The sequence below is a fragment of the Pollicipes pollicipes genome, unplaced genomic scaffold, assembly GCF_011947565.3.
Source record: "Pollicipes pollicipes isolate AB1234 unplaced genomic scaffold, Ppol_2.1 Scaffold_4740;HRSCAF=5597_pilon_pilon_pilon, whole genome shotgun sequence".
Classification (NCBI taxonomy): domain Eukaryota; kingdom Metazoa; phylum Arthropoda; class Thecostraca; order Pollicipedomorpha; family Pollicipedidae; genus Pollicipes; species Pollicipes pollicipes.
Genome location: NW_023596545.1, coordinates 9393514 through 9421144, shown reverse-complemented (window position 1 = coordinate 9421144; position 27631 = coordinate 9393514). Strand labels below are relative to the sequence as shown.

Here is a 27631-nt window from a genome sequence, read left to right as displayed (position 1 = left end):
TTCGGTGACCTTTGGAGCTGTTACACTTCTTTCAGCAGGGCTCTACATGCAAAATGATGGTGCGAGGCGCCACCGGGGAACAAATTATTCGCGGTTACGATGGTTACGATGGTGGGTAGGATACCCGCGTGCGCAGCAGTAAGGCATGCCTGGGGACGTTACGGTTTGTGAACGTTGCAGTGTAAGTGGTTGCTGGGCTGCTGTTAAGCCTCCAGCTTTGGTAGCAGTCCTGTGTGGTGGTTTTGTTCTTTGTCACAACCTTTTGCGGCTGGAAAGCTGTCAACCTGGAAATTTCGCCCTGTGCATTTTGTCAGCGCAAGATTTATCCCTACGTATTTCGTCGATCTGGAGTGATGCCATGTTAAGTTTTGATCGTTGAAGTTTTGACATGTGGTTTGTCTGTAAAATTTGTGTAGTGTTGAGTGTTTGAAAGCAAACGACATATCTACAGAAGTAGCGTCTTATGAATTTTGTTTTGGCTGTAGCGGCTCAGTCGTGGAGGAGTGATGTGCAAAAGTTATGTATATTGAGGAGTTGGCGCGTAGAAGCTTTTCGCATAAACATTTCGCCAGCGGAAGCAAAGTCCTGCAGGGACATTGCCCCGGGTAATTTGTATCGTGCAGAAGCAGTGTCTTGTAGAACTTTTGTCTATAGGCACGAGCTTTATCTGTCGACGTTTGTTGCGAAGAATTTGCAGCTGGTGTTTGACGTAAAAGAATATGCGCTTGAATACGAGATTGCGACGCCTGACGTTGCGTGAAAAATTTCCCCGGGCCCCAAAGATAACTTTTCAGAGTGGGCTGAAATCTTGCCTACAGTCTTTCGCAGACATTTCAGGCGCTTTTCGGCATAAACAACTGGTCAACCCAAAACGTTATCTACAATCCACTCTGCAGCAATTGTTGTATAGAAACCGACGAGTAAGAAAAAATCATCCAGCTCTCGACTCTCGGGGGGGGGGTCTTTTTAACACGCGCTCGGGTGGGAGAGTCAAATTGACCCAACCCCCGAAGATTTTTCCGGAATGGTTTCCAAACGGCGCGGCGTAGCCACGCCAATTTCACTGAGCTGTGGATAATTGAACAGTGAATCGTTTGGGGTCAAGAATTTAGATGTATCTAGTAAGGTCGCTGACCTATGGCAGATCAAAGTCAGCTTATGGTTTCAGCGAAGTCAATTTCCAGGGAATCGTTCAATCTGATGCAGCAACGGAGCCTTAGACGAAGCCATACATCTCTGAGATGCTTTCGTTGGCAACACAACAATCGAATGAGAAAATTACATTGACCTAAGGTCAAGTATGAACGCTAGACCAAAGTCAAAACCAATCTGTTTGATTACCATAGAGCTTGCTGTATGGCTTAGTTTCCGGCGCTTATTTCGAATTTATTGATAGCAGGAACCGCATTCTACATCCTCTATGGACTTCGTAGAGATTAGAATAGGTTATTGACCTAAAATGACCCAGATCAGCATTTGTTTTTTTAGGAACATACTTCCTAGTGTAATCTCTGTCGGTTATTCAAATGCAAAGCTCAGAGCAGTCTTATATGACTTTGGTCACCATGACCTTGAAAAGGTAAAACAAGGTCACTGGCCTTAACGGAGCATGCGAACTTTTGCTTAGAAACACTTGTCTAGGTTCTGGGGGCACTTTGGAGACCAACCTGGAATTTGACCTTGTTTGATCTTGTTTGACCCAAAGGTCATAACCTAGGAACCTCCAGCTTTGACTTAAGTGAGTTCATGTGCAAGTCAACACACCCTGTAGATTTGGTGTCTCTAGCTCTCTTAGTTCCCGAGATCTAGCGGGGTCAGATTGACCCCCCCCCCCCCCACCCCACCCACTCGAGCCGGCCACCTGGGCGAGTGTTAACACGCGCTCGGGGGGGGGGAGAGAACAATTTGACCCAAGGATTTTTCCAAAACAGCTCAACGGTATGTCTAGCCTGGCCAAATGTTTCTCACGGGAGATGCTTGAATAGCCGATTTTTTGGTACACAAAATACCTCTTAAGGCTGCTGACCAGTGGCAGGCTAGTCATGCCATGGTAGCCAGCGACGACAGCTCTTGGGATATCTTTCGAGCCGGTGTGACAACGGAGTGTCGAAGGGTATTATGCAACTTTGATGTGGTCGCTACGGCAAAAAGACAGTTAAAATAATGATTTCAACCAATTCTGTCAAGCTGGGCTAAGGCATGAAGAACGCATCAAGGTCAAACCAAATTTTTGCTCCACTTGAAAACTTGCCGAGTGGGGGTAGTTTTTGCTTTCACTTTCAATTTTATGACCACATTAACAGTGACAGACTTCTATTTTGGCTTTATAAAGGTGATGGAAGACCACTGACATCAAAATGGTCTCCAACCTTTTGCCTCAAGTAACAAAAAAGTAACATACCGCCTATGATGGCCCTTAAGGCTATTTTTATTTGTAAAAATGTTTGGATAATCTTGAATATATTTTGTTAGCTTGACCTCTTCACTGAACTGAAATAACCCCGAATGACCTTTTGCTTTAAAAAACATTTTTTTTGCCACAGTTATTTGTATAAGGAGTTCTAGGAGCACTTCGCATGTCGATCTTAAGTTTGACCTTGTTAGACTTTTATCCGAGTCAGCGTCATAAAATCAAAAATTTTACACAAATGAGCTCATGCAGAGGGAAGCCACTCCGTAAGTCCGGTATCTATAGTTTTCTTATTTCTATTTGTATGGAGTCAAATTGACCCTGCACCCCAACCTCGTGCGTCGTATTCAACCAACCACCCGGACGCTTCAGCCACGCTCCAGCCTGAGGTAGTCTTTCTCAGTACAGGTTCCAAAAACTAGCCAACAGCAAAACATTCGCGACCTTATCCAGATGCATCCGTTCCTCGTATTTTCCGCTACTATGCCTCGGCACGCGGCGCCGTCCGGACCTGTCTGTGACCGCATCTGGCGGCGCCTCGCGTCTCATTCCCCGCGACGCCTGGCACGGCGCCGTCCTTATCGGCGCCGCCAGCCGGACCGCGAGGCCGTACCTTCCTGTCCACCGGCGGCGGACGTCCGGCGGCGGCCAGGGTCGACGCTGGCGCCCGACGCCGGCTCCAGTCCGCACCATGCCCGGCTCACGCTCCCCACCGTCGCTGCTGCAGCTGCTGCTGCTGCTGGCCGCGCTGCTGCAGCCGGTGCTGTCGGCCGCCGCTCAGGCCCCGGCAGACCCAGGTGAAGGTGAGCTCGCCCTACCACACTGCACAGTCGGAGGAGGTGGTAGTGTGGGAAGGGGGGGGGGGGGGTCAGGAGCTGAGGGACGGGGTTGTGGCGATGGTGATGTTTTGGTTGTTGCGTGCCGTATCTGCTGTTGTGGTCCATGCGGAACGGTGTTGCGTCACCGGGAGGACTGGTGACGCGCTTCCTCCCAAAAGTCTTGCGGTGTAGTGGTCTATCCAAGGCGTTGCATAAAAGTGGTGGACCAATTGTTCCCCACGTGTCCCCATTACTCATATAGTGCCCATGGTCGCGACCCTATGTCTGTTGCCTCGGGCTGCATATGACGTCAAATGCGGTGCCCCCACCTCCCCACTTGTACCACCGTGTTCGGAAGTATATCCGTAGCAATGGGCTATCAGAGGGGGGGGGGGGGGGGTCGGCAAGCTTTGGTGTTGATTGTTTCGCCTGGTGCTGATTGTTTCAAGACGTAACGAATTCACCACATTTATGGCCAAGGGGATGCTGTGCTTGTAATGCAGCAGCCTTGGGCTCGATTCCTTGAATGCTGTTTGGAGCGTTGAATTGATGAAGCCTGGTGCTCATTCTGCTGGTCAGAGATACAGTTCCAATACGGGCCGGCCGTGCCCAACCATCGTGCGCCAACAAAACATAGTTTTCTGATTATTGTAATTATGTAGATATAAAAATACCATGCAAGATTTTTCCACAAGCATAGTTCTCTGTCGTTTATCACGGAGGCCTGGTGTTATACGCTTATTTCCGAATATCCAGGAACGAATATTCCACGGACCGTCCTGCGGTCCAGGCTAGTCCTCACAGTCCTCGTGACGTCATTTGTTTCCGGACCGACCAAAATCCCGATGCCACCGGAAACTTTTCTCTGTCTTTCTGCAGTGTTGCGCCAACTGCGCCATCTGTCAGCTCCATGACATTGTTTATACTGCACAGAAAATATTTTCCGAAATATTAAGTTTTCCAGTGTGTTTTCCGATATTTTGTCATATTTGATCACTATAGTTTCACGTTGCCGCGATGGAAGCACAGATTTAGGTGATCAAGGCCTGGAAAGGTTACCAAGCTCCACCCAAGATGCAGGCATTGCCTGCCCTCCCCTCTGTATGAACAGGAACGACCAACCACCCAATTGGCCGTCCACCACTGAAAAGTTTACGTCACTCAAATTTCTCCACTCAAAAGCCCACGTCTCTCAAATGTCTTCGCTCATAAGCCCACGTCACTCAAATTCGTCCGCTCAAAAGCCTAAGCCAGGTCAAAAGCCTACGCTTTTCATAACTTGACCGCCATGAAATTATTATTTTTTTTTAGTTAGGTTTGTCCTTAATGTTTAGTTGCGTAGTGTTTTCCCAGATCGAGAAAAGCACCCGACTCCGCTTGCCCAAACCGGACTTCACTCAAACTGCAATAGTGGGGCTCCACTATTGCAGTTTGAAGGCAGACTATTCTTAGACCTTCTCAGAAGACAGACTATTGAAGACAGACCATTGTCCGGGCTCCACTATTGTCTGTCTTCAGAGAAGGCGTTAGGTCCTGTGACTCAGTTAGGTTTAGCGTCCTAAACTTCTCGTTGCTGCCATCGACGTCAACATGAGTAAGAACGATGTCATTAGGGTAAACCTGGCTGTGTTCTTCGACAAATAATTTTTCGAGATGACCTTTCACGAGCGCATCTCGGTGCTGCCTGGCGACGCCAGTGGAAAGCGGCCGTCCTGTCTCCCCGGCGTACGAAACGCCACAATCACATGACACCCGGAGCACAACTTTTCCTCTTGAATTCCGAGACGGCATGGTCTCCAGTTTATGGCTTGATATGCTTTTCAAGTTTGTGCTGTGGCTAGGGGTAGCCCCGCAGACTTTGGGTTGAGGGGTTTGGCAGAACTGTTCTAGCGAGTGGCCTTTTTATGCATAGATGGTGTCTCCTTATCCACAACAGGATCCTTTCGATTCACTAATGCGGCATCCGACTCACGCAAAAGGTCTCAATATCCCAAAACACGACGTCCTGATCCAGTACAGCAGCCTCCTGATAAAATAAAATAAAAGTTGGATCCTGAGTTTTGATGTGCAGAATATGCCGTCATACCTTGAGCAGGGATCTCCTTATTCTGAGAAAGAATCCTACCGGGTCAGCAAAGGTTCCCATTGACGAGAGATAGGATGGCCTGATTAAGAACATGGGCTTCTTTGTACGTAAAGGGGTCTCCTTATCTGCAAAACGGACAAATTGATGAAGGAAAATGTTTTGTAAGCCAAATTTGGCACTTCTAGGGGGCCTTTAGTAGGGGGCCTTCTCGACCTAAACTTTGGTAACGGTTGTGAAGCTTGCAAGCTTTCAGTTTGTAAACAGGGGTCTTCAAAAATTTTGAAGGGGCAAAAACATGCTCTTGCCAACTGTTACTCTGTCAGGATAGCTTGGGTACGAGTTTTTGCGGTTTTCTGTTCGCTGTAAGGATGAAAGTTAGACTGCTCACTTTCTGTCGTAGATTGACCAAACACAATTCTTCTCGTGTGGGATCATTTCGTTTTTCAGATTTTAATCGTCCCGATCTTGACCTCTTCGGATGGTGAGATTTGCATTTTGGTCTGTCTGCATTATACGTCCGTGACGATAGTGGCGTGCTGTCGATTGACTGCGTGGAAGAGGGAAAGTCGTCCTGATTGTATGTTCCTATGGTGAACAAGGTCTGATAGAGTCCACGTAGCCATGGTGGTTATGCCAGGCGTGACATCCATGCCTCCAGATGAAAAATGTGATGTTTATGTAACTTTTCCATATCTCCAATCTAAGCAGGCATGTCTGGTGCGTCTATCCTCCAAAGAGCTTCATGTACACGTGCTTGAGACCTGCAGACAGGGAAATACAAATTGGAGCACATTCCTTCAGCTCATATAACTTGCCTTTCAAATGAGGTATGTGACAATGGCGCACAGCTTTATACAACGGTCGATTGAGCCCATACTGGCATTCAATTTGAGACGCCCGTTCTGGCAGCGTATCGTTATATCCGGGTTCGTCACAGATCACGGATATTGCTTTTTCCCAGGGGTGTACGCAGAACGTTGCGATATGGGCATTACTTGACAATGTTCACTGAAAACCAAGTTCAGCGGGCACGCACGATTTCTTGCGTGTCAACGTCGCTTATGTCGATCACGGTTTTAATTTACGTGTTATCTGCACTTTTAAATTGGCAATATTCCCTCACGTACACGTTAAAAAGTGGTATAAATTTGGCTGGGAGACGTGGCCCCAGCCGATACTATGTGCGTACGCCCGCGCTTTTCTACAGGTGCCCTAGTAAAAAGTCTGGTGACTAAAAACTTCACACAACGTTGGTTTGCCGTGCGCTCCATCCTCCGGCGTTTGTGGCAAACGTGGACGGTTTGACGGTGTTCTGATCATATTTCTTTAAGGAGAATGACTATGTTTTAATAATTACCGGGTTATTTTCTTACGGGACAATCCACACAGTTGATTATAGGTTTCAAGACAAGTTTGTCTTGTGGATCTTTGGGAGGTCGTGGATACGAGAAGCGGTTGTACTACTCGGACCAGTGATTTCTTCGTGATTGAAAGCATTTCCTGATTGGAAGTTTTTGATTCGCCAAATGAATCAAATGAAGAAGGGCTCACGATATGGTCCGAAACCATACGGAGAAGCAAGTGTGTTTTTCTCTTAGCACTACCCGGAAAGACCATAGCAATTTTATACCAACGTTGCAGCTTCCATGCAAGAGACATGCTTTTGAAAGATTGCACGCTTGTAGCGGCTTAGATATCATGCAAGAAATTTTACCTTTGATAAGACAGCAGTATTAGCCGTATTCCTCGGAAAAAACAGGAGAATGGCAATACAGTTGCTCTGATATTTCGGCAACATGCCTTTATCGAAACAATAACAGAAGATACGAGCCTAGTGCCTCGTATCCCGTAATAGCACGTCTGCTGTTGTTTCGATAGATGCATGCTGCCGAAATACCGACCTAACTTTATCACCATTATCCTGGTTTTTCCGAGGAATAAGGCTAATACTACTGTCTTATCTATATGAATGATGTTCCTCGCTAATGCACTGAGCAACCTCTGTAAATTCCACCTTTGCTTTTGAACTATTATGCATGGTCAAATGAAGCGATACTCAGGACACACTTAATCCAGCCAAATAAGTGGATTTAACCAGGCGCACATTTCTCGCAGTGAATTTTTACGCGGTGTGGCTCGTCTCTGATGTCGCCGCCCTAGCTCCGAATCCAACAAACTAGCGGACAATCGATTAACACTAACGTTATCAGTGCACTAGGTTTGAGAAAGCTGGCAAATGAGGACTTAGATACAATTTGGTGCTGAACACATTTTGGTGTGTTAACTATGGAGGTAAATGCATCTCCAGTCGCCAGAGACGCCTTCCCAATTGTCTTCCTAGTAGAAATAGTAGAAATATGCCAAGGTGCGTAAATCCGTCTAGCAAACTGAATAGTCTGTTGGCTAGTGGTCTCGATGAGAAGAGTAGTTAAAACTTCGCACTAGGAGAAAACAATTGTAGACATATATGATAACCTGTACAGGTACTTGTCTCTGGGAAATGACATGTCTTAAGAGCGAACTAAGACTTCAGTCTCCCACGCCTCCTGTCACCGGGCTTGCCTCCCCTGTGAAATTTCTGTACAAAGAACCCTGATATAATGATAGGATATCTTCACGCGAAGGACACAGCTTTGCTCATGCGTGCATGTGTCCATATGAAATGCGACCAAATTTGTGCTCGTAAAACACGTCACGAATAGTTCCACGGACAAAGAAAAACAACATTTAAGCTAAATGAGCCTAAGGGCGCGTAAGTCATGTGATACGTAATCTGCCATGAAGTCGTGCGTGATGGTAATAATTACAGACATACAGTCGCGCCGTGCGGCGCAGCATAAGTGCTTCGCTGGTCTGAAAATCCCAAGTGGCGTACCCGTTGGCTTGAACAGCATTTGACCTATAACTCGGATGCAAATATGCATAAATACGTATCTGGATACGTGCAAAAGATGTGCAGACTTACATAAATGCGTTGCGAAAAATTAGGTGCGCGATAAAATGTCATGCAAATCATTGCGTGGGCGAATGACTGTGATGGGACAATTGCGTAGGCAAAGTAATACGGTACAAAGAAATTAACACAAGAAGAAATGCGATACGAGGGAGTTCTTACACGAAGAAATGCATACGCATCGATTGCATGAGTGAAGGGATGTGGTATAAAGAAATGCATACATTTAAGAACCATGACACAAAGAATTGTGTACACGTAGTTGTGAATTGCGACACGAAGTTACCAATACAATACAAAGCAAAGTTCTACAAAGTTAAAAGATCAAAGTTTTATAACACCAATACAAAGTTCCACGTTAGGAAAACCTGTCAGCGTAAAGTTTTGCGTTGTTTATGCGGAACAACACATACGGTATGCGTGACGCTCGGCGTGAAATTCTGACGCTCTGACGGAGAATACGACACGAAACTTTACCCAGGAACCATGGACTGCGGGAGGTTCATCACTTGTACAAATCGTCTCAGCAGGTGCGCCTAAGCAATGGACGAACCGTGGTCGTGTCATGTGAATGGATTCAGTACCTGCATACCGCGTGATTGCACCGTGTTTACCTTACGTGACAGTGCGGGACAAACAATTCGTTGTCAAATTACGTTGCATGTGTCTGGCTTCTTCCCTTTTAATGGTCGGTATGTTGGGACCCCAGAAGCGAGTCAATGTGAGGCGACGACCCGACGCCATTGCAAGTCATTGCATGAATGAACCGAACGTCACTCCGTCTCTGCGATGCAAGGCTTCCCTGCGTAGAAACAACAGACCGAAAGCAGGGGGGGGGGGGTTCATTCGAGCACGTTTGCAGCTACGATAACAGGGCCGCCTTTGCAGACGCAGATGACGCCTGCATTCCGGCCATTGCGAACGGCTGCTTCGACGAGGTCGTCAAGGACCTGGCCTGCCAGAACATCCCACAGGCTGCGAGGCCTGCCACCTGCTCGGACCGAGACGCCCTCGATACGTGCTTGTGAGTTCCTAACTTATTCTCTTGCTTTTCTTCGCAATGATTGATCATGCAGCGCTTCCAGTGTGTTAGGGAGTGCGTTAGCAAATTCCGGGTATGTTTCAAAGGAATAACAGACATGCGTGTGGCACCTGTGTGTTCCCGCCGGGAATAATTGTGCATTGTTAGTTTGGGCGACACAAGGCATGCGAAAAGTCCCAGGCTAGATGCGCCATTGCCAGACTATGCAAAAAATGGATCTTCTAACTGGGACTTACACCACAGCGATCCAATCAGTTGGGGCAGGAGCGTCGATTTGGAAAAGTTATTGGGAGGGGTGGGGGAGCAAGGCCAAACAACCCAACTTCCTAAAATGTGTGCTTTTTCACGGATTTAGCCTTCTTCATGTTGGTGGACGACAATTTGCATTGTCTCTTTTTCTATATCTTATCAAATAGGCCGATATTTTAGCAGCATCGTAGTCATGTCCAGTAATAACGCCCAAGAAAAGTAACTTTTCTGCGATGGAATTTTTGGTGTGTTTTCTATTTGCAACATTCCGCCGAAACATTGGAGGGACCAAGCCGATATGGTAAGTGACCAGTTCTCACGAAAATGCTGATAGAAACCTGTGGTTAACGGCATCACCTGCTAGTCGTGGGATTTTATATTGCGCTGACATTTTTACAGAAACGTAGAAATCAAGTTAATGGATTCTGCTTAGTTAAACGAACAGTAAACGGCATTACTCGGTGAAAAGTATGTTCGGTCTCTTCAGCGTGTAATACCCGATTTGATGGCGTTCAGCTCAGTGGCTCTTTAGAAGCGCACTTTGGCTTTGGGAGACGAAATATCACATGTTGTTTAGTGACGCACTGGTTCAAACTTCAGTCAATGGGCTTCTTGCTAGCTGCCCTTTGCCCCCCCCCCCCCCCTCCTGTGCCACTCCAAACATGAATTTGTACTGATGTCATTCATACCAGTAGGGGTGGCACCTTAAGCCTGCGGGCCGGCAGTGTGTGGGTTCAACAGCTCAAAGGTTGTACCTCTAGCACGTAACAGCTGGCAACGGCCCTCAGCAGACTCCGTTGTCATGACGACGGCGGTCATGACGGCGCCAGTCGCGACAGCTGTAGTTGTTGCGGATCCAAGGTACACTGGGACTACCAAGAAAGAAAGGAGTGAAGTGCTGTGAAAGAACGTTGCAGTGTGTTCTGGACACGAAAATAATTAACATCAATTTCCTCACTACATCTCGATGATGCTATGGGCTGACATTGGCCATATAGGCTATAGTGACACTGCAAAAGGCTAATATTAGACCAAATGGTCGTGAGGTTTCACCCAAGTGTGGTTTTGAAATACGTCCCAAAGGTTGGACACTGCCTTGAAACGGATGCACTAAGAGCCGTCGTCAGCTAATATGGACCAGAGGCATCCCTTTTGGGTTGTTTTAGCCCGCACATTGCGGAACTGCGAACTCAAAGGAAGCGCCTCTTGTGGCATGAATAACGCCAGCACCAAGTCACGTCTGTGATTCACACCACGGGCGGCGAATGCCAGTCACCGAGAAGCGTAATGCTTAAAGTTTGAATCAGCGGATCACGATAGACCAAAGATACTATGCATTCCAAAGCCAAAGTGCGCTTCGAAAAGAGCCACTGTGCTTAACGCCGTAGGGGAGAAATCGATGTCATAGTATAGCGTTTTGTTGAACTCGCGTGATAATAGCCTCATAGTTGTATGTTGTCTCACTAAATAGTGTGTCCAGCGATAGCAACTGTTATTACGCAGGCATGTAGACGAACTGATGATCTATTACAAATACAACGAAACACAGACGTTGGAAAGAGCAAGGCAAATTAAAATCAGAACTTCAATAGAGATGACCGTGTGGTTCAATAAGATTACTCCAGCCTGAACGGTTATTTCAAATTGAATTCTAATCTATTCAACAACAAAAATCCAGAAAACTGGTGACACCGATCAAATCGGACGTGTCTGATCTAAAGATAAGTGACAAGTACGAAAAAATGGCATACGCCCTTAAAATCTGGCGTTCTCTCTCGACCATCCCCAATGAGGGGAGGTCGTGGCATTCCCCCAAAATTACTTTTCCTTTGCTTTCGTCTTAGCTAAAGTAATAGTAGTACGCAATTCCTTTAGTGCGCATGCTACAGCCATGTATTTGACTACAGGTAAAGTCGAAACGATTTCCCCCGGCAAATAGCTTTAAAAGCATAAAAACATGCATAAATGATTGCTCCGTAAGAGGAAGCGTCTATCCGCACGAACCTCGTTTGAACCCAAAGTTTGGGGTGGGGTGAAAACAAACGTTCTATTTTGCAGGTAAATCTCACATTAAAAAGGTCTTCAAAGGCACAATGCTGTCCAGTATAGACTTCTTTATTGCATGCTGTCCATCATTCTCACAATGGAATGTTACTATTACGTCAACGCTAGTTAGCACATTGATGCATAAAATGAGTTACAGAGCTATTCAAGTGTTTCCGCCTCCGAGTCCAAGCCTCCAGCAGCCGAAACAGGTCTCGTTGTTAGCGACTGCTTGCGATGACAAAACAATTGTAGCATGTTTCAAATTCAGTTGACCACTACCAGCTACCGCCACGCTGATTAAATTCATGTAGCAGTCACTTTTGAAACACAAATCGCAATTATAGGCATTGACAGATTTTAATGTGGAATGCACCACTCCACATAGCTACCTATCCCACACCAGGATCCTTGTGTTGCAGAGGTGAGCTGTAAATACAGCGCCCCTTTGCAAAGTCCACGTGCAACGATTGCGTTAGAATTGTGGTGCCTCTAGATTTGGCCGGCCCTTCCTCACATTCCTGATGTCACTACCACGCGAGATCGGTGAGTATGTGGCAGCCAGTTCCCCGACTAAGAACGTGCAACACTCGGTCATGCACTTCCTGTCATCCACCCGGCCATATTAAGGGCTTTGCTTACGGTGATGTGCACAGCTGACCACACAATTTGTGCAGGCATGAACCAGGCCAGGATAGCTGCGGGTGACAACGGTCTGAGTTCCGCCGGTTAGCATGGCCGACGCATTATTAGCATTAGCACCGATGCAGTTCACATGAAAAATGATCACCATGAGAAGCGTTTTTGTGAAACATACCATCCTCGATATCAGTTGTCACAACCAAAGGGAATGTACTCCGGATGACGCTGGTACATAAATAGTTTGAGTGTCAGGCTGGGGCTGGAGCATTGTGTCCCCCGGCTTTCGACCGTGCGTCCAAAACTCGATTCCAGGTCAGCTGTGATGTGCGTGCCTTTCGCGTGCTTCCAACGCCAGGCCTGTGGTTGACGCAACTTTAGTCCAGCCGGTCACCAGCGTATACGGTTAATCACAAAACTGAACAGTAATGTCACGTGTAACAATGAGCGCGGTCATAAGGTTGATACTTCCGTGCGAGCCTTCAAGCTGCGATAAAATTGACACCAATGCGGTGCCAGCAAACAGCTGGCTGTACCCCACGCCTTTCTGGGATACGTCCGTCCCCCGCCCCTATTGGCGCACGGCCGCTGAATCATCAGTCTGGCGCGCGCCAAACCACGGTCAGCTGAGGCCGAGCAGACATACCTGCGGTGTGGGGTCGCCCCCGGCGGTCACCGAGGCCTCCGAGTGCTGGGGATCGCTCCCGGCGGTCACCGAGGCCTCCGAGTGCCGATGTGGGGGTCGCTCCCGGCGGTCACCGAGGCCTCCGAGTGCTGATGTGGGGTTCGCTACCGGCGGTCACCGAGGCCTCCGAGTGTCGATGCGGGGTCACTACCGAGGCCTTTGTGTGCTGGGGGTCGCTCCCGGCGGTCACCAAGGCTTCCGAGTGCTGATGTGGGGGTCGCTCCCGGCAGTCACCGAGGCCTCCGAGTGCCGGGGGTCGCTCCCGGCGGTCACCGAGGCCTCCGAGTGCCGATGCGGGGCTCGCTACCGAGGCCTCCGAGTGTCCGGGGTCTCTCCCGGCAGTCACCGAGGCCTCCGAGTGCTGGGAGTCGCTCCCGGCAGTCACCGAGGCCTCCGAGTGCCGGGGGTTGCTCCCGGCGGTCACAGAGGCCTCCGAGTGCCGGTGCGCCAGGCTCGGCGCCCTCTGACTCGAATGAACTGGGTGGAACGCCTCACACCGGCTGGCATTGTGTGACGGAAATATTTCCTTGTTTGGACAAGCTGTCATGGCCCGTCCCAGCGACACAGGCCGCGGTGGCTGAGCCTCAAATTGACCTGTTTGCCGGCACACTGGCGGCGAGGCGCGACAGCCGTTGTATTGCCCCGGCTAGTTGTCAGTGGCCTCACGTTCTGACGCCGCCGTTGCCGCTGAGGACGGTCTGCCGCAGTGATATCACAGCGTAATGCGTCACCCGCGGAACGCACTGGTCCCCTGGTTGGAAGGCCAAAGGAGCGCGACCGTCTTGACAGTGCAGGAGCTTGACACGGATGAACCCCGCATACATGAGTGCGTGTGGGTCTCGTAAACGAGGAACGTCTATCAAATGCCTGACCTCGACCAAAGGCTATGTTTACACCGACGACGCAGACTCAGACCGTTTTTTGTTTTGTTCCTCTGCACCGTGAGCCAGAGTTCCCAGCTGAAACAGCACAGGTGGTCAAAACAGCAGCACGCGTCATGACATCAGCGAAATGCTACAGTTCAAAATTGGCTAAGCGGTTGAGATCATAGCCCAGACGAAAATACTCTGTGCGTTTTGGAGCATGACTCTGCAAGGCGAAGGAGCGATACTGTACAACATACCGCATATCAAGCTTTACAATAAGCTCGTTCGGAAAAGTAACGGTTGACGTGACCAGGGTGGCTATTCCGGTGGACATAATGTTGATGGGTCATTTTAACACGTACTATTATTTACTGTTCTGATTTTAACACTCATGACAAGACCTCAATTTTCAAGACTGTCAAGCCAGTCGTGCTCTCTTCGACATGTATAAACTTATTAGTTAGACCACAAATACATGGCCACAAGATGAATCAAATTGGCGGTAAAAGGCCACCCAACGCGACATCATCAGCATCATCCATGCTGATGATGTCGATGCATGATTCCCCACCAGGCTTCGCGAAGCCTAGTGGGGAAAAAGAAGTCATGAGAGCGAATCAGCGTCGTGTCTAAAATTGGGCGCAATGACTCCGTGTCGACGTGTTATCGTGTGTTGTTCACCAGGTGGTATCGGATGCTCCGCTATGCTCCCATGCGCGATGTGGTTTACGGGCCTCGTAGGCGAATTGCTTGCTTTTCAGAACAGGCGTTGATTCGTCCGTTGTGAACGAGGCCAGCGCACACATGTGACGTGGTTCACTGAATGGTCAGACTCCTTCCACAGTGCTCTAGACGACGCCCTCAACTGTACGTCAGACATCATCGATGGCGATTGCAGCGCCGCCGACGGCCGATTGGTGTACGACGGCTGGCTGAGCGGCCTACGTGCCGTGCAGAGACATCTATGTGCTGATGGCGCAGCCAACATGTTGGGTGGGTTCTCGGCGCCTTCTAGAAAGCGAAAACATGTTCCGAAGGATTGACGACCCTTTTCCATGTGCACTTGATGATGTGTCACATATTTATATATATATATATATATATATATATATATATATATATATATATTATGCATGCATATATCATGTAATGTACTGCATACGCCTAGTTCACGTATTGTGTTTACAAGCACTATGCCAAATTCAGCTGAGACGGTATATGCTGTTGAGGCGAACACGGGCAACGTGGTGACGGGCATAATTGGCATCGATAACTGATAACGTAACGCGGATGTTAAGCGACGTAATCCTTGGTAACGTACGCATCATGGCTATATCACATCTTCCATGGGCCATGCCACGTTAATCGAGGTGATATGCCATATTTCTGAAAATATGCTGCCCTTACCACCGACTGCCTTTGACAGAGCTTTTTCGCCGCACATCATGTTGGAACCCGCTCACGTACCTGCAGTGTCTTGAGAGGAGCGCCAATATCACTCACGTCACCGACTTGCTGAAGGTCAAGCTGGATCCCGCAGAATGCCGGTGAGTGCCTGCGCCACTGCTCTTGCAGAAGGGTGGCAACAGTCCTTGCAGATATGTGGCGATAGTCTTTGCAGAGCGGTGCCACTGGTCCTTGCAGAGCGGTGGCACTAGTACTTGCAGATAGATGGCGATAGTTTTCGCAGAGCGGTGGCACTGGACTTTGCAGAATGGTGACACTAGTCCTTGCAGAGCGGTAACACCTGTTCTTGCAGATATGTAGCGATAGTCGTCGCAGAGTGGTGGCACCAGTCCTTGGAGATAGGTGGCTATAATCTTTGCAGACCGATGGCACTGGTCCTTGCAGAGTGGTGACACTTGTCCTTGCAAAGCAGTGGCACTGCTTAGTCGAGAAACTCATGGCCAGGGACGGCGCCACGGATTTTGAGTTTGGGGCAGGTTTTCCAGAATGCCTCCTGGATAGACTGGGGTCTCCTCACCTGGAGCCACCTGGACAGCATTATATTCAAGGGGATGGCCCGGAGGCACACGCTCCCTTGTCGACGTATTTCCTCCTCAGTCAGAAAAGAATCCTTCCGATTTACAAACGGGCCACCAAGTCCAGCAAAGGGCCTTGTTGTCCTAAAACGGGGACTTCTGACCCTGATATGCGGGTATCTGATATGCGGGCCCGTGGCCAGGCGGATACACTGGCTGCCCTGCATTCCCTGGGGTCGTGTTAAAAGCTGCAGCCATCGCAGCGAGAAAATGTTGGAGTCAGGGCCTGTCCGAACCATAACCATGCATCATATATCGCACTTGCGTTTTTAAGAATAACCTATTTCTCTGCGCTGACGGAAGCTTGCTTTCCATCAGCAAAATATTTTTAAATTTCCCAATTGAACCTGGTGATATGGCAGTGGTATCGATTGTCCCGCGCTGGCAAGTCCATTAGACTACAATCGGCATTCGCATGCGATTTACAATGTGAGGAGGTGTTCGCTTATGTTGTATAAGGGAATTCATGGGAGCGAGGCCTGCTTCCGCTTCGGCTTTGCCAAGTCGCGACTTTTCTTCAATGGCTTGGGGTCCAGCTTCCACTCGTGCCATTTTTTTTCACGACTGGCTTTGGCTTTGTGTCATTTTTAACACCAAGCTTCGACTTCGACTTTGAGCAATGCTTGAATTATGGGCTTGGCTTAAAATCCGACCTTTGCCTGCCTGCGCTCCTGCTAACATCGGCCTCGTGTGATTTCGAACTGTCGTCTTCGGCTTCGCCACGCCGAATTTGTCAATGTCTTCGCGACTTAAGTTACTTTACTTACGAGGTTTGACTTACTTCACTTAAAATGCCGTCCCGTCATTCAAATACCCCGCCACACAACTTCCCAAGGTTGTGACACACGCACATACCTGAGAGCCGAACCAGATGCACGTGCTATCGCAGCAGGGTATTGGCTGAAACTGTCATTCATTAGATGAGTTGCCCACTTTGCATTAATTGGACAAATTCAAAGGCGTGGTGTTTTCTCTCCTTAATTTGTTCTTTCTGAGCCCGTTGATGACAAAATCGAAGAAATATAAAATAATGTTAGTGATCACCATGGAGCTAAAATTTCCGTATTTTCGCGAGGTATGCTGCTAAAAGTGTACAAGCTTGTTCACGAATACACAACCGCCACTGGGTTGCTATTTAGGTGCCACGATGATGTACATGATTTATCCCGCTTCCATAGCATATCCATGTGATTCATGTCCCCGAGCAACTTGACCTAGATAAGGTGAAATGTTATTTTTCTGCATATTTTGCGAAATGACGCCTTCATGCAAGCATACATGAAAAGCGTAGGCGCAGACACTGTATGTCTATATCACCACCCCGACTATGCGACGTTTATATGCTGTAATCATAAGGAACAATCGTAGCAAATCAAGTAGTAATATAGTAGTAGCACATAGAAAATCTATCATCATCCATTGCAAGAAATTCAGTTTACAAGGTTAGGTCGGATCAGGTCACGATAGGTCACGTGGTATTTGCGAAGAACTCTTCACCTTTCAGCTTGTCCTGGCCATTGACTAATCGCAGGGGGGGGGGGGGGGGGTTCTTTAGGCATGCCGTTTCGTATTTTATTTCGAATTGGACCTCGGGTCGCCCGCACGTATTTCTCCAGGGCTGTTTTGTTTCCAAATATGGTGCAAAGTAGTGAAACATGTGAAGTGCTATGACACATATCCAACCACGAAATAGAAGTGTGCGCGTAAACAGGCCAAATAATGGGCCTTCTGATGCATAAAAATGAGCTTGCTGATACTGCTGATGCATGATACATGTCTTTTGTTCCAGAAAAGGGTCCTGAGGATAAAAATAAAGCGCCTCCTAATCTGTAACAAGGGTCCCCTAGTTCCTAACGGAGTCTCCTACGTCATAATGGGGCCTCCTAGTTCGTGACGAGGATTTCCTAGTCCATAATGGAGACATAGTTTTCCAAAACGGGGGCCTCCAAGTTCATGACGGGGACCTCCGGGTTCATCATGGAGGCCTCCTTGTTCAAAACGGGACCTCCAAGCCTATAACGGGTCCTTTAAAATTCATAACAGGACCCTCTGTTCAAAACGGGGGCTTCCTACTTAACAACGAGGGCCTCCTAGCCTGGCCCCGTATGTTTCAGTCCGGCCTTGCACCCCTTCATTGATGTACACCCGCTTCGCGCCCGGACGGTTGGGGTTTCAGGGGCGCGCTAACTGCATTGGTTCCCGACTGGTGCAGCCCCTCACAGACACAGACAGCGATAAACCAGAGGTACGGGGTTCGGTTCCCCGCGGCGCCCGCCCTTTCTGCCAGGGTGACAAGCAGGCGACGCCATATAGCCTCAGCAGCTGAATGCGTCGTAAAGCCCCAATGACATGACATGATACGCCATTCGTTTCAGCCGGACGCTGCAGGCGGCGTCGGCGTGCTCCGCGGACCAGGCCTCTCGCTGCGCCGGCGTGCCTGGTCGGCTGGATCAGGCGCTGACTGCCTTCCTGCTGGAGTCGCCGTGCGGCAGCTCGGCGCTTTACGTGCCGCCGGCGCCGGCCGCCGCCGCCACCGTCACCGGCGCTGCACTGGCCATTACGGTGCTGGCGCTTGCCACAGTGCTGCTGGGAGTGGCGCTGGGCCTGCTGGCCTACCGCACCGCCTGCTTCCGCATACCGCTAGCCGGTCGCTAGCAAAGCCAGGCGGGATGCTAAGCGCCCGAGGCATGGGCGAGAGGCTCAGAGCACAAGGAAGTGTCTGGAAGGTCGCGCCAGCTGCAGCTGTGGATAGCTGGAGACTGGGCCGAGGCCGAACACCAGCCAGCGAATCTGTCTCGGGCGTGTCCGTGGACGCGATGCCGCTGCTGAGGTTACATCGGCAGCGTCCGGTGCGTTCGAGTGCACGTGGGAGGGTAGGCCCATCGAGAACGAGCGACTGTGGAGCCGTGCCAGGTCGGGAGCGGAACGGAGCATCGGTTAGGGTCACTTATAGCGTTACATCTATGGGTGCGTCATTTATAGTACTACATTTTCTGCATCGCCCTCGGCTCGTGTAGCGCCGTGCGGTTGTTGTCATGTACGCCGTCTGTTGTCATGAGCGCCATCCGCCAACGGCGAGCAAGCGCTGTGCGGTCGTTGTCATGTACGCCGTCTGTTATAATGAGCGCAACCCGTCAACGACAGACAAGCGCTGTGCGGCTGTTGTCATGTGCGCCGTCTGTTGTCATGAGCGCATCCGTCAACGGCAAGCAAGCGCCGTGGCAGATGACATCCTGCGTGAACATAGCACCCGCCTCGCCACAAAATATGAAGGAACACATGTGTAGTTTTCGGGTTTGACAAGCATGTCCACTCGCTAAGTTCCATCTCGTTGACTGATCTCAGACAACAAACAATGCGTTGAGCATTTGCATATTCCGGACCTTCAACGAACGTTCAGTATTCGCCGCGATTGATCCGCGTCAATACAACGTTTCAGATGCAGCCCACAGGGTTACCGACTGTGTTCGAAGCGTGTCGCAGCTGGGTCACACCCCACGCGTGGCCTCACAGCGGCACTGAGGACAACAATGCAGTCCGCGGCAGGGTCGCCGCGCGCACACGCAGCTTGCGGTCACCACGTCATCACTACGCCCTGGCAAACACCGCGGCTACCACATCAGCCGAACCACTCCCCAGTCACGGGCAAGGGGCCACCGCAGCAGTGTCAACACGCCGCCGACACTCATTTGCAAGTGGACTCGCTCAGCTCGGAGCACTCATACACAAAATGCACCCAACACGACAACCGCACCCGCTAGGTCTCGTGCCGCTCGACCCGCCACAAGACGGCGCTAGTTGGTCATGCCCCGGAGCGGCCTGAACAGTTTCGCCGTGTCCTCCGAGTTGTGCACGTGCACGTCGTGCAGAGTGAGCCGCTGCACCTCGGCCGGCGGCGGCGGCGGCGCGTCCAGCTCGCGCAGCGGCGGCGGACGGCGCACCTTGCGCCCGAAGCGGCCCGTCTTGCGCTGCCAGAGGCCGGAGCGCGGCCGGTAGCCCAGGTGGCGCAGCCGCTGGGCCGAGCCGATCGGCCGGATGCTGGGTGTGCGCATGCTCACCCGACCTGCGGACGGCCGGCGGTCAGCGCGCTGCCGGAGGCTAGCAAAATGTGCTCCAAAGCCCGAGAACAGATACCTTCGTGACTGTGGAGCGAGAAGGGTGCAACCGGGAAGAACGCGGCTGGGAAAAAGGACGAAGTCGCACTTTGACCCAAACGTTCGCAAACTTCTCACAATCGTCCGCTGGAAATCGCCTCGGGTCAAATGCAGCACGACCAAAAGCAGGACACTATTTCAATGCCTATACCATTAGCTGGCTTAGAATGAGATGACGCAAGATAAATGTCGTCAGGAGCCCAGTCAGAACCACACATTCCCAGCAGTCTGTGCCGCTGTCATCAGCTGGCTGTCCGGCGCGACGTGGCGGTCGGCCTTACCAACAACGGCCGTGCACTCCTGGCGCAGCGAGAACTGCCGTTTGGACGGCATCTGCAGCAACACCCGATCACCGACCCGGCGCAGCACCGTGCAGAACGTGCCGCCGGCAACACACATCCTGTCGGCACAGGGAGGCGACGCTGCTGTGCACAGCTGCTGCAGTCTGGCGGGTGCTAATGCCGTGCGATCCGTGTACCTGCGTACATTTCCAGCGACCTAGCGGGCAGATCAGACTGACTTGAAGAGTCCGACACTTCTCGGTCAGCTTTGATAAGAGTAAAATGCATTTAGTGTAGCAGTAGGTTTGTAGTGAAATCAATTTCAAACGTGATATTCAAACATGAAAGAAGGTACACATGCTTCACATCTTCGCCGTTGTGAATTCATGTCCCTTATGCCGACAAGCAGACATGCGCCTGGATTCCAGCAAAAAAAAATCCAGACTAAAAATGGTCCTTTGCTGATCATGAGGTCTCCACAACCACTTCCTTCACCAGCCTATCCCGCACCTGGGCGCGACGCCTGGCGCGCGTCCTCGAAGAGCACCCACCTATCCTCTTCGCCGAGGTATTTTTCCACGTTGAACACCTCTGTGCCAGCCGGCAGCGCGCCGAGAGGGTGGGCGTCGCCGATCCGCGGCCGTACCGGGATCCGAGGAATGTCGCCGTAGGTGGTGATGATGTCACCAGCGCGCATGCCCTGCGACACCGTCATCGACACCGTCATCGACAGTCAGGCACGCCGGGGTCCGAGGAATGTCGCCGTAGATGGTGATGATGTCACCAGCGCGCATGACATGCGACACCTTCATCGACAATCGGGCGTGCCGGGGTTCGAGGAATGTCGCCGCAGGTGGTGATGACGTCACCAGCACGCATGCCCTGCGACACCGTCAGCGACAGTCAGGCACGCCGGTGTCCGCAGTCACCTTTGTGTTTCTCTGTGTGAAGAACGCCGACCTTCTTTAAATATTTACTCTGAGTCTTTTGATGGGCGAATTTCTGGGATCGGAGCCGATGCTAAGTGCGATTGTCGCGCGACCCCTGGCACTCGCCATGCGATCGTCACATTCCAGGTCAATGGCAGACTTTGGTGGCGAAAGTTCAACATTGCTCGGCATGACGCATCCTGCCCTCTGACGTCAGCTGACCTCTAGAGCGGCCCGTGCCGGGCTTCCCTGCTTTGCAGACAAGAAGCGAGCGCTGAACGCCTACAGCGATTTGATCTCACCCTGTCACGAATGGGTGGATTGGAAGCAGGCACTATAGCCAACTGAGCTATCGGCACGGACAAGAATCAACGGAGCAAACTGTATTAAAACATAAAAGCGATGGTTTGTAACCTGTGCATGAAATCAAACTCCCAGGACAATCAGTAGAGAACGCCAATAAAGCGAGGTAACGCGACGCAAAGGAATATGCATCATTATGGCAACACGTCAAACTAATTTCCGTCAAAATGATGTGACCACTGACACAAAAGCCACATGGAGTTGTCCGCCCATGTCTGATTAAGCGAATCTGGCATAATCGGGTGGGGAACCACTTGCGAAACCCGCTAGTACCTCAAAACGACATTTCCATGACCTGGTGTGCGCTATTCATGGGTACATGTCTTACCCATGTCCAAGACAACACCCTTTCCTTTGCATCGAAGAGACAACCGCAGGGGCCGAGGCCTCACCTCGTGAGCGATGACGTATCGGATGTGCTCGCCGTGCGCCACGAGCGCGATGGTGCACGTGCGCAGCGGGTCGTACAGGGTCTGGAGCACGCGCTCCTGGCGGGGCGAGCCGTCCTCGAGCGGCGGCCGGCGCACGTCCACCCAGCGGTACTTCCGCTTGCTGCCGCCGCCCACCGTGCCCACCACCACGCGGCCTGCGCAGAGGCGGCGCCAGGTCAGGCGCCGGCGGGGTGACGTGGGGCGGAGACAGCGCACATCCACGGGTGCTCTGTAAGCGCCCCACGGACTTCACCATGCCCGTCAGGCGCCGGCTGGGACGATCAGAGGCAGATCCCGCCCACGCGCATCGGCGCCTTACAAACGGACTAGACGTCCGCAGCAGGCGGACTCGACCAGCGGTGGAAACAACACGTGGGTACAGGTGAGACTGCAGAAATCCAGAGTTCTAGCACCAGGATATCCTGCAGTGTGTCCTCACAACAGCATCAGGAACAGGAACAACAGGGACCGGATAACAGTGGGTGAGCTGAGCAGGAAGTGAAACCAGTGAGACGCATTACGCGTAGACGCTGCTCAGCATTTCCGTCATCCGCTGTTGCATTAGAACAAAATATTCCTTTAAGGCTACTCAAAAAGTCTGCTTTCATCATCTGCTGTTGCATGAAAATCCAAACTATGCTAATTATTTTACAAATCAAACTAGGGTATGTGTAGCAAACGTTATGTGCGGGTAGTTGCTATTGAAAACACCAGAACAATGTCACAAACATTCCTATATTTTGGTCTCCACTCACTGCCCCAGCATGCAGGCCTTAGGCTATGAGGCGTGCATGGCGGCCAGCATGCCCGGGACCAGCAGCTGGGGTCCGGCGGGCTCGTCCGCCGCGCGCCGCGGGCTACTCACCGGTAGCCGGGTCGCGGCCGGCCAGCTTCTGGATGGGCAGCCGGCGGATGGTGTACTTTTCAGGTAGCTTCACCCGGTACTGGTACTGGATGCCGACGCCCGGCTTGGGCACGCGCACGTCCTTGCTGATGAGGCGCACCTGGGCAGTAGCCGGCACCCGCTGACCAACACTCAGCAGCCGCAGTGACCTCAACAGTGATGGAAGCATGGTTGGTGCTGCAACAAAAGAAGACATGCTTGATGACAACAAATCAGATGATGTTCAAATACATGGTGTCTGTCTGGATCGCTCAGTTGATTAGTTGTTTAGAGCACCTGCCTTCCAGTCCAACCACCGGTGGCCGGTGGGTTCAAATCGCTTAAAGCCCTTGCTCCTCGCCCTTGACAGATATGAGCTGGGCCAGTGGCAGTGGTCACGCTAAAGGTCAGCTGATATCAGAGGGCAGGAAGGGCCACAAGGGGCATTGCAGCATATTCAAATTTTGCCCTAAATTCTGCTGTTGCCCAGAATTGTGCAATCGGATGGTAGGGTTGGTGGGTAGGGGTCAGGACTCACACAAGCATTGCTCAGTGTGAGCTCTGTTCCCAGAAATCCATCCATTCAGAGTTTGGATCAAATCTTTAAAAACTGCAGGTTGTTAAGTGCATTTGTGAGGAGTCTTATTTACATGGATAAAACACAAGTGATAGCCTCATCCCTCATAGAAAAACCATGAGAATGGAGATAAAGATGTGTCAATAGTTTGGCAACATGCATTTATCAAAACAATGGCAGAAGTGAATTAACTTTTGCTGTTCATATTAATTCCAAAATCACCTCTGAATTTGCATATCCATTTCTGCTATTGCTTTGATAAAGGCACATAGTCAAAATATTAGCACCTCTATATCTCCATTCTCCTGGTTTCTTTCTAAGGAACGAATATTTTACTACTGTCTTATCAATGTTCAAATACCTATAATAAACCTTGTAAGCCATGTTACATAACTCAAGGCCTTACTTAAAAAGTGAAATGATTTTTGTTGCTGTAAAGATTGAGATGCACATCATTTAGCAACTGCTCAGTCCAAGCTGTGACTTATAAAGGGGTCTTGATGACCTAAAGTGATCTTTTAATTAACAGATGAACATACAGCTTGTGATGTTGAGCTGTGACCTAACACTAACATGTTAAGTAAGCTGTACTCTACACACAGGTCGCATCACACTGTTTTAGTAATGAGTCAACTACTGTGACCACCATACAAACATCCTTTGATGTCAGAGGTCAGGACAGGCCATTCCAAGCAATGAGTTTAACATGTTTAACTTTTACCACACAATGCTGCAACAATGCTGTATCTGGAGCTTCCTTGTCACAGCTAATGCAACAAGCAAGCCCAGAATGGGCTCTGATTTCAGAAGTCATAACTTAAAATGCTTACCCTAAATCTTGCAGAGCAAATGTTTTAAAACAAATTTATTTGCACATGGAGAGGACAGGGTTTTGATGAAGCAACTGCCAGACTGCTGGGTGCCTGCAGAATTATGCTCCCCAAATGCCTGGGGTCAGTAATTCATAAAACAGCCATTAAAATTTCCTTAAATAACATCATTGCAATTAAACAAAACCTCACCTTACACACCACCGCTGGTCACAACCAGATAGATATTCCAAGATGTGTATTACTTTTTAGGCTCTAATAATGCCCCTCTATCAAAGCACTTTCCAGACAACTGAAGCGGTTCTGTTTCAGGTAATGTAATTTCGCTACAGTAATCGGCCTTTACTACACGCTGATAATAGGCTGCGCCACGCTTAGTAGCGACCAGTGCTAAAGAATATTTCCCCTCTTAGTAAGTTTTGGTACTAAGCATATTCGCGGATGTGATGGGAGTTCCGGCGCTCCGACCTTCAATTATCTTGGAGGTCACATAATATTTTAATCAACGTCATTTTCGTTGTTCTTAAGCCCTGGTTAAACAGGAGACACGTTTTCATCGAAATCGGAGGTCGTCACTAAATAGATAACTGAATAAATTGTGCGGACAGGATCTTCACGTTACAATTATGGCGACTCTGCGACAACTGGTAAATTTTCACACTGTTTGCATTGGTGTGAAAGTTTCGGGTGACTGGTAGGTAATTTCGTTGGTACGAGATAGTCAGATGATATCAGCTTTTGTTTTTTTTTCTTGCCTGTTTCTGGTCATTTCAGAGATGCTTGGAGCATATGAGGCTGTCTTTTCTTCGGTGTGAAGTTCATTAGCATTTTGTGGACGTCGGCACACCTTGACCCCGCATAGGCACACCTTAGTAAGACAAATGACATGGTTTGCAATTCATGCTCGCGTTGGTGAAGAATGATGGCTGTTATGTGTGCCTTATTGCAATCCAGTTATGTAAGCCATCACCAATGCTATGTTGGTAGGGTGATGGATACCTGACTGCAGGCGGCAAGTTGTGGGTTGCGTCCCAGAAACCCTGCTTGATTATTGAACCTTCTCAGCAATATCCAGTTGGCAGCTGGCCATGAACAAGCCAGTATTGGTCACTGCTGAGTATTGCTATGGCATATAAACACTGTAAAATTTACAATGGGCACTGCACAGTGTGTAGGCTTAAGGAAATCATCAGACAGATGAGGCAGCAGTAATGGTCTATCCATTCCATACAGAAAAATCGAGGATAATGGAGCTATATAAGCATTGATAATATAGATATGATCAGAAAATTTGATAATGAGCCATAGGCATGGGAGTGCCTCCAAAATTGATAATAAAATTCACTTGAAGCTTTCTGTGCATCACTGGGAAGCTTTTAAAAGCTTTCCCAAACAAATTAGGCAGGATATGCTGCCCTTACCATTCCTAAGCCAAACTCAACTTTAAACATATTTCTCATTACCTGCAAGGTTTTTCTACAGGTATCACTATTGCAAGTCTACCACTGGCATCAAACTACTTTGGGCAGCTTTTTCTATGAAATGCTTCTGGTTTCCAAACAAGCTGTCTATTATCGATCAAGCTTTTTGCAGCTGGTGTTTTAGATGATGTCCTATTTCCATGCTCTACTAGACCATATCCTGCTAAGCCATGCAATTCTGAACCTGGCTTTTAAAAGACTTAATCACAGTGTAGATTGTGTTAGTCAAGTCACAGTGCATGCTAGGGTAGGAATCTCAATGGAGATGATAAAGCAGTTCCAGTGTTCTAGTAGGATCAAGGCTAAGTGCTGTCAGGGAAAGTTGGGACAGTTTGTGCATTCAAATTTGCTAGATATGGATGGGCAGCATTATGTTGTTGTGCTGTTTCCCTGTGATGACCAGTGTGGATGGTTTCCTTGTTTAAACAAATTTCATCCTTGTTTGAACTTTGTGCAATGTTTGTTACATATCACAGCATAGTCGCATGTGAAGAGGCATGACACAGTATATTCTGTGATAATTTCAGTGAGGTCAACAGAAGGGCTGTTGGTATGGTATGAACTATGTTGTATGTAACCACTGGTTGGTTAACACTAGATCACTATGTTGGTATGTAACCACTGGTAGAACTATGTTGGTCAGAACTAAGTATGCAAGCATATAACTGAATAAATAAGCTATTTGCAGTTTGTCTATACCGGAAACACCTTGTTAGATTGTGTCTGGAATTTAAGTTACTGTATAGATTACTGGTCATTTTCTGAGTCATCATCCAGGGGAAGTCATTCCCATTCTTATCTCAATCAAGCAAGTTCTATGATAATGGGTTCTGGGCTGGTGCCAGTCTATACCTCACCTGTTGTGCGCATCCTCGCTTCAGCCAGCCTGGCCTGTAGGCCGGCGCAGATAAGTCGCCATAGGGATGACTGGATTGGATTTCCTTAAGCACAGCACTTGACAACATGCAGGTGGAGCGGCGGGTGGGCAGGCAGATCGCCTCGTAACCTTGCTGGCAGATTTGGTCACCCATCACATGCGCTGCGGCTCGGCTGTTCCACTGACTAACCAGCGGCAGTTCACGTCGCGTGAGAGGCAGCCGGTGGGAACGCGATCCCTCGTTGAACAGCGGGTGGTGGCGGTCGGCTGTCGTGGTAACTGACCTGGTGCAGCGGCTCCCCTCCCCCCCCCCCGTCAGCGTGCTGCCGTGCGGTGCGCTGTTCAGTGCCAGCTCCGACAGCGCGTTTTGTGAGGGCCGAAGCTGTGTCGTCAGCCGGCGGAGGAACAGGTCGCTCTTCGTCTCGCCGTAACATTCGCCGCTGGTGTTATTGAGCGTGAAGCTCGGGCAGGAGTTGTCGATGGACCGGTTGGCAGGTCCAGCGCCACCACGATGAAACGTTCCCAATCTCTCGGTCTCCTGAATGGGTGGCGGTGGTGCCTATGGTGGCCTGGGTGCCGTCCACTCGCTCCCTGCCGTGGCTCCGCGTGCCGAGTTAGCTCTCGTCCAGGTGTACGCCACCTGTCGGCCATCTGTCCGGTGCCGCGTCAGAGTCTGGAGCGCCTGGAGCCGGCCGCAGACGACGCTCAGTGACCCCTCCGCACGTGTACCTGCCCCCGTGGCGGCCGGGGCGGCCGGTACCGGCGCCTCATCTCGTGGAGCAGTCTCCTGACGGTTAGCTCTGGCGTGCTGTTGAACATGGTGCCGTCAGCCTTCAGCCCGCACGCCAGGCGCTCCGCCGTCACAGCCTCCGTAGGAGCGGATCGGATGTAACTGTGCCGTCGCATGGAGCCGATGGCGAAGTTGTCCAGGGCTGGGGCGATGTGGGCTCAGACGATGTCGACATACGAGGCGTAAATCTCACTGCACGGGC

General features: G+C 50.0%; 1 protein-coding gene and 2 long non-coding RNA genes across 3 annotated transcripts; 2 read left to right on the top strand and 1 right to left on the bottom strand.

Annotated features, from left to right (window-relative positions):
• Positions 1-3102: 3102 nt before the first annotated feature.
• LOC119098685 (uncharacterized) lies at positions 3103-14778 on the top strand. The gene is made up of 3 exons (XR_005094281.1): positions 3103-3213; positions 9156-9291; positions 14636-14778. It is a non-coding gene; the product is annotated as an uncharacterized LOC119098685 (long non-coding RNA).
• Positions 14779-15227: 449 nt separating this feature from the next.
• LOC119098684 (uncharacterized) lies at positions 15228-19277 on the top strand. The gene is made up of 2 exons (XR_005094280.1): positions 15228-15338; positions 18209-19277. It is a non-coding gene; the product is annotated as an uncharacterized LOC119098684 (long non-coding RNA).
• Positions 19188-24698, bottom strand: LOC119098681 (39S ribosomal protein L2, mitochondrial; the record flags this gene model as incomplete). Its single annotated transcript, XM_037221667.1, is given in 6 exon segments — positions 19188-19896; positions 20269-20387; positions 20820-20968; positions 21953-22146; positions 22857-23072; positions 24474-24698. Coding segments are annotated over 5 exon segments (939 nt in total). The 3' UTR covers positions 19188-19627.
• Positions 24699-27631: the final 2933 nt, after the last annotated feature.